The 7645-nt window shown below is 27.8% G+C and overlaps 1 protein-coding gene across 2 annotated transcripts; it reads right to left on the bottom strand.

Annotated features, from left to right (window-relative positions):
- Positions 1 to 24: 24 nt before the first annotated feature.
- On the bottom strand, positions 25 to 7618 carry LOC107443116 (RNA polymerase-associated protein RTF1 homolog). 2 transcript variants are annotated; one of them, XR_011637294.1, is made up of 3 exons: positions 5413 to 7618; positions 3176 to 3246; positions 25 to 69 (listed from the first exon to the last, which is right to left on the bottom strand). XR_011637294.1 is itself a non-coding variant. In XM_016056882.3 (2 exons), exon 1 carries the CDS (start codon positions 7463 to 7465, stop codon positions 5444 to 5446), a length of 2022 nt encoding a protein of 673 aa, XP_015912368.1. In that variant the 5' UTR covers positions 7466 to 7618; the 3' UTR covers positions 920 to 3246; positions 5413 to 5443. The 2 variants fall into 2 exon arrangements, 1 of the variants encoding a protein (XP_015912368.1); XM_016056882.3 differs by lacking the exon at positions 25 to 69 and having other exon boundaries at positions 920 to 3246.
- Positions 7619 to 7645: the final 27 nt, after the last annotated feature.

The raw sequence follows: 7645 nt of genomic DNA, 5'->3' as shown, positions 1-7645 counted from the left end.
TGTTTTCAGTGTCTCAACACCAGTCTATTTCTTCTGCTGCATAACCTGGCATCTCTTCATCCGGAAGATCTACTAGTTTAGAAAAATTGTTGATAAGTTAAAAAGTATTCTAAACTTTAAATAAAAAAAGAAATAATTTAGACACAGTTCGGATAATTGGACATTCAGATAATCGGCGCTCTACTGTATTTCTATTATAATGTTGCCAATAATATTAGCTAATAGATAATGTAAATTTATATTTTACAACTCAGTTGCAAGTTAAGTGCTTAAAATATTTTGTTTCAATTAGTTTATAATGCTTAGTTTTAAAGTTCAAAGGAATTTTCATTTAAGAGTCATCTACTCTCACCATCTTGGATGATAGCTTGGTGTTTGATGATGTGGAATTATTCGACAGCATTAGAGAAATAGCACTTGATAATATTTAGTACTTCTATGGAATTTTCCTTATAACTTTAAAACTACACATTTGTGATATTAAATTTTTTTTTTAAATACAGTTTAAACTACTGAAAACAGATTTGGATGATGCAAAAATACTTATAACCCATATTGCACAAAAACAAAGATATTTATAAAAAAAGAAAGGTAAAAGTACATGATAAAACTACTTTTAAGAACAAAAAACTTATTAATAAAGAATCTAAAATACAACACGCCTTATATCTTGAAATCTGTTTTCATTAATGGTCATGCATTAAAAGATACTACCAAATACAGTTAATTTGTGAAAATTAAATAAAGAGGATTACATGCTTATTTAGAATTTTTACTCCCCATCTTCATGTCATAGGTGATTAAGTAGGATCAAGAGGAAATAGGCCTCTAAAGCACATATTACATGAAAGATAAACACACTTTGCATTAAGTTTGATATGAACAAAATATAATTCCTGGAAAGTAATAAAACCAATAATAAAAACTTGTATAGTAACTTTTATTTGCCTTACAAGATATGCTAAACAATAAATACACATTTCATACACATTATTGATTATTTAGAGAAATTTTTTTTTGGTTTTCTGTACACATTATTTTACAAATTTTTTTATATCAATTTTAATCTACTGGAATATTTACATAACTTGCAAAGATTATTTTTAAAAGTAGTTAAGAATCAGTTATGGAAAACACAAATTCATGAAAATCAATGAAGTTGTTGCAACAAAAATTTAAAAGAAAATAAATGGATAAAATGGCATTAAATATTTAGAAAGACTTGCATCCACTTCAAAAAGAATAGTCAAAAGAGTGAAACAGTAAATAAATTTTTTTGTTTGAAAAGACAAAATGGTACCAAAAAAAGCGAACTTATCAAACATTTTAAGAGACTTAGCTTGCAAGAATTGTACTTGATGTAATAATTTAGTATACATTAAACATGTAATATTATGCAAGGTTTTACTGTTGTGCAATAAAAAAATCAATATAAGGGACAAAAAAAAAATTTTGATTTTTATATACTTGTCATTTTTGTATTATAAAATACTTATTGCATACGTCTTTTTTCAAAAGTAAGTTTTATTTTATCAGTTTTTTGGGAAGTTGAACTTTTAGCATAAACAATAGAAAGAAAATTATGATCACGTCACTTTTCTTAGAAACTATCGTAAAGCACTTATATTGCATATTTATGTTACATACTTATGTTCGATTGCATGGCAGTGTAAGGTATTCTAATCAATACCTTTATAACATGATTTAATTTTGGAACAATTTTCTGCACAGTGCTTATGAGAATTACCATTCAAATAATTATTGTTCAACCAAATTTAGAAATAATAACTTTCATAAGCATTGTTTCACAAGAATAACTTTTTGCATTAACAATAGAAAGAAAATAATTATCAAGTAACTTTTTTTAAAAACAATTCTAAAGCACTTATGTTGCATAGTTATGTTACATACTTATGTTCAATTGCATGGCAGTGTAAGATATTCTAATCAATAACTTTAAAACATGAACTAATTTTGGAACAATTTTCTGTGCTGTGCCTATATATATATATATATATAAGAATTACCAAACAAATAATCATTGTTCAACGAAACTTAGAAATCATGACTTTCATAAGCATAATTTTATATTATTAAAAAAAATGATAAATAAATAAAAGTAACTACGGTTTTATGCATTGTTACATTTGAATTACTGGATAATCAAATTTTTAGAAGGAAAAAAAAATGTGTTAGCAAAGCTGTTAAGGTTTAACTAAAAATCAACTTATAAATACAAATACAGAAAGAAATTCTAGATTATTTTCATAACACTTTGGTGAACATTTTTTTTCTGCACAAAGAATCGATTGAACTAAAAACGAACTATTGCTTGGTTCACATAACAGTGCCTCACAGAGCAACCTATGTTGGAAATCAGACAAATTAAGTTAAAATATGTCATGTGACATTGACTATTGTTTTCAGCAAACTATAAATTTGGAAGTTAGCTGTGCTATACATGTTACAATTTACGGGAGCCCTCAAAATGCAGAAGTACTACCATAAAACCAACAGAAGGAAAGTAGAAAAACTAAATTCATAAGCATCATCATATTGCTGAGTATTACAGACAGTCAAAAAAATTATGCAATATTGGCAGGTCATGGTGTAAAAACATTCAGTGCGGATTTGTTGGGGGTATAATGCTGTTGAAGAAACAGCAATGAAAAGTAGGTATCCTGTTTACATAGAAAATTCAGCTTTATTGGCAGTTTGTATATCACATACATATATGAACAGACACCAAGTTAGGTGATCACATGAATAAAATTGATTATTTTTTGGGCTGAATCAAGATGAAAAATTTATAAAAGGAAGTGAAAACAATTTTAAAAATTGGTGGATACTAACATTTTTGGCGGTGGATTTAAAAAATAAAAAAAAAATCTCTCAAAAACATATTTAAAAACAAGAAATTCCAATATATTTATTATTAGTAAAAATAAATCTGCTTAGTAAGAGTACTTTCGCCCGGCTTGAAAAATGTATGATTATAGATATAAAATTAATTGAAATAACAAATTCACTACAATCAATTATTTCTGAACTGACTCAAAGCTGAAATTATCAAGATCAAAAAATGGATTGGATTTAAATTAAGAATGAATTTAAATTCATTGGTCAGAACAAATAATATTACCGCTGTTAATAAATTGCACAACTTTTTTAATACCTATCTTTAAAAAGTGTACTCCTTTTCAATCATAATCCACACTACTAAATATGTCATAAAACTGAAATTATCTGAAATTGAATAATAGTAAAAGTTACTAATAAGAATTCAGAAAACATTCAGATCCAGCAACAAATTTTGATTAAATAGTGCATACTTTTCTATGTTTTTTAAATTTTATCTTCTAGTAAAATAAACTATTATTAGAAACTAAAGGAAAAGGTTTTTTTTTTACTTGTGCATACAAACTCACATAAATTGATAGTTTCTTTTTGATTATATTTAAAAAAAAAATCGCTATTAATAGTTAAAATATCCAAAAATTGGGATGATAGTCATGAAACCAAAATGCATGAAGTTTTTTTAAAAACTGGATACATTTAAAACATTGAATTAATAAGCACAAAAAATATGTAATACTGTTTACATATTAACATATAATAATTATATGAAGTAAAAATATGGTGCAGTAATTACTAATTATACAAAATTATAATTTTGAGCAAAAGGAAAAAAAAAAATTCTTTATATTTAGAAAATCTTTTTTCTGAGAGCTCTCATCTTCAAGAAATGTTGAATTTTTTTTAATGAAAATGTTTAGTTTCATTTTAACAATTTGCATGGATATTTTTTCTACAATATATTTTACATTATAAGAATACCTTACTTAAAACATCTAATATAGACTGGTATATATTTAATATATATTTACATAATAAGCAGGTTTATTATTAAGAAATTTTTTTCCATCCTTAATTATATTCTATTATTTACAGTTCAATATGCAAAGTGGCATTTGAAATATGAATATTAAGAAGTATGTTAATTTTCATAGTTAATACATTAAGCCAATAGACCATTTTTTCCAGGATTGAAATCATCAAAAGCTGGTGCTTATAAAAAATTTCTCAATCCTTGAAACATTTCCAAGCATTTGTATTTAAAGTAAAGTAAAAAAAAAAAAAAAAAGAGGAGCATAAATTAATAATTTAGAACAAATCAGTACCGAAATCATGTTGTCAATGCCAAAAATTTTATATAATTTCAATTAAAAAAAAGTTTCTTAAAAAAAAAAAAAAAAACAGATATCAGTTAGAACACAAAATTGACCTAAATTATTAACACCATACAATTTAGAAAAAAAAAAAAAGAGTTTAGCTACAAACTTTCAAAAAGATTTAAGATGAAAAAAAATTATTTTCAATGTGAATAATTTGTTAATAATAGATCAGAGATTTTCAAAGGCTAAGAACCTTCATGGAACTAGATAAAATAAAAACACTCAAAATTATTTAAATCAACTTGAAAAAAAAAAAAAAAACNCTCCAGCACTATCACATATATGTATTTTATAAAGTTCTCAATTGATAAAAAAAAAAACAGTTTGAAAAAAAAAATCATATGCAACTGTTAAATTAATCACCTCCCAAAAAAAAGCATTCTACATTGTAAATTAAAAAATTCTATTTTTTATCAAAACTCACTACAATGAACTGTTATTGATTTGCGTAGAATGAACATTTTTTTCATGTAAATTTTTTTTTAAGAGACTAGACAAACAATTTTTAAACAAAGCAGCTAGGAAAAAAAAAAAAAAACACACACACACATTGTTTGTTGCTTATATCAATCAAACTGTCAAAAATATTAGAATTAGCTATTATTAGAATTCAGTTATGTTTTTTAAAGTATTAAGTTGATTTAGAAGCAAATGAAATTTTTTTTTAAAATTTCACCATTCAATAAGTGGTTGCAAAGCCTAATGAAATCCTCCTCCACCAAAAAGAGTTTTTTTTTTTTCTCTTTCAAATTAAGAAGTAGGAAAACAAAGTTAGGCATGTGACAACAAACTGCTATTAATCAACATAAAACGAACAGCATTTCGGCAACTTTTTTAAAACTCTACACAAAAACAAATTTTTCAACAAAGCAGTTACTTTCAGATGCAAAATACAAGTCTAACTCTCATATATACATTGAAAATCTGAAAATTTACTAAACAGTTGCACAATCAAGAAAATTTACTAAACCTCTGCTATTTTCAAAACTGCTTTTAAACAGTGAATTTTTAAAATTATGTACTTCAATGAAGTTGGAAACATTAATCTGAACTTCAATAGTACAGAACAATTTACTTAGAAAAAGTTAGTGCTAATATATTTATATTGCATACGACAATGAAAAAACTTCTACTACAACAAAATAAAGAAATTAAAAACATTCATTATGTAACTAACCCATTAACATTTAACGAACATAAAAAAAATATCATATAAGCCGTCTCCTTTTTTTATATTCTTCCAAATTTAAAGATCTTTTCGGTGCAGCTGGAGGAGCAGACGGCACTCTATTTGAATGAGCAGTTATTGAAATTGAGTTGGGCATTTGAAGATCAATTTTAATTTCAAAATCATGGGCACTGAATAAATCTTCATCATGATTGTTTTGCGAAGAATTATTAGCCATTTTTTGGTTTTCAAGTTCCTTTTTCTTTTGCACATCTTCTTCTTGCTTTCTTTTCTTCTCCAATTCCTTTTGCTTAGCTAACTCAAGAAGCAGGGCAGAATTCATCGGCACATCTCTGCTTTTTGTTACTAAAGTTGGAGCACATCTTCGTCTTGTAAAGGGATCATCTCCACTTTCTTTCTCAAGAGCTGCTTCTAAAATAGCCTTTTCTGCTTCAATAATATTTCGCTGCCGATTACGAACATTTATATATGAAATACCACTAATCGTACTAGTCCTCATTTTATCCAATTCTTTTGCTCGTTCTTCAAGCCTGTCTAGCTCTGCCGCCCATTTTTGAATTTCTTCCTCATCACCATTGATTTCAGCCATTTCTTTATTTTTCAAGACCTGAGTCTTTTTCATGGCATAGTTATGAGGATTTTTCTTAAACCTCTCTTTCTCTTTTACAATTGTTTCAACATCTTTTTCTTTATACTGATAGTTCAGAGCTACTTGTATATCTTTCAATTTTTTGTTAATATCATCCTGCGTTGGCAAAGCTATATTTTCTAACATTAATGTCTCTTTCCACTTATAAAATTCGGAGTCTGTGAATTCAGAATTAGAAACAAACTCTAAACGAAAAACTCTATCTTGCAGACCATGTTTCAGTCTCAGTCCTTTGTTTGTTCTAGTAGTACCTAACTGATATATTTTAGCAGTTTCAACAACATCAATGATTTCGGCAACCCTATAAACAGGGCGACCATCATTTGTACCAATGCCAATTCTAACAAAACAACCAGAAACAGTTTTAGTAAAGAATGGAGCATGAACCCATTTTTCTAACTTATATCTAGATAATCTAATTTTAGATAATTCTTCTTTTGTATTAATGAATTCAGACTTCTTACTTGAAGGATCATCTTCATCTTCACTACGCGAATGATATGATGCCTCACTTTGATTATCTCTTTCATTACCACTTGCATCTTCATCATCATCATCTGAGTAAATGTCACTCGCTTTAAGTTTCTTAACAGGCTGGTCGGAATCTTTATCAGATTCACCATCTTCTTCGTCCTTCTGCTCATCAGTTTCAGTTTTTTGTTGTTGCAGTTCCATCAACTTTCTTTTTTTCTCTCTCTGTTCCTTTAAATCTTTTATAGCTTGAGCTTTTTTGTCCAACTTGTCCTTCTTTTCTTCAATGTTCCTACGTCTTTCTTTGCTTCGAGAACTGGCATCAATCTTTTGCTTCATCTCTTCTTTTTTAGCTTTCATTTTTTGTTCCTTTTTCTTGGCAAGACGTAACTTTTTTTCAATTTCGAACCTGGTTTTTAAAACCTCTCTTTTTTCAACACGATTGTAGATTTCTTGTTCACGTTCCTTTTCAGTCATCTGCATAAGTCTAGCTTTATCTTCTTCATCACCCATTAAATTTTCATCATATCCATCATTAAACTCATCACTATCTGATGCCTCACCTGAACCACTATCTGAATCTGATACTTCTCCTTCTTCGGGTTCAGAGCTTCGGGGATTTTCATCCTCATCTTCACTACTCGAACTTTTGACATCCTCTTGCTGTTTCTTTGTTGGGGGAGGTTTTTTAACCTTTTTCTTTTTCTTACCGCCTTTACCATCAACAGTCCAGTCATCATCACTTTCAGAAGTTTCTGAATCGGTGGTGTCTGCTTTTTTAGGAGTTGTGGTATCCGGTTTGTTGTTTTCAACATTGTTTTCCTTGCCACCAGATGATGAATCAGAATCGCTGATTTCTCCAGCACTATCACTGTCATCGCTACTTGAGTCATATACTACTCTATTCTTACGCTTAACCATTTTTATAAGTAAATATAGGACAGCAACTTAATAACAAAAATATTACCACGACAGAATGGCGATCTAAACAATAATGAAAATTAGCGCGCCACCTCAGAGTAACTAAAATCGGAAAATAATCTTAACTGCGTCATGAGGCTTGGTAAATACCTAAAAGTAAGTTTAAAATTAATGGAAATA

The sequence above is a fragment of the Parasteatoda tepidariorum genome, chromosome 7 (assembly GCF_043381705.1).
Source record: "Parasteatoda tepidariorum isolate YZ-2023 chromosome 7, CAS_Ptep_4.0, whole genome shotgun sequence".
NCBI classification, from domain to species: domain Eukaryota; kingdom Metazoa; phylum Arthropoda; class Arachnida; order Araneae; family Theridiidae; genus Parasteatoda; species Parasteatoda tepidariorum.
The sequence above is the reverse complement of the archived record's forward strand: the minus strand, read 5'-3'. Positions and strand labels throughout refer to the sequence as shown.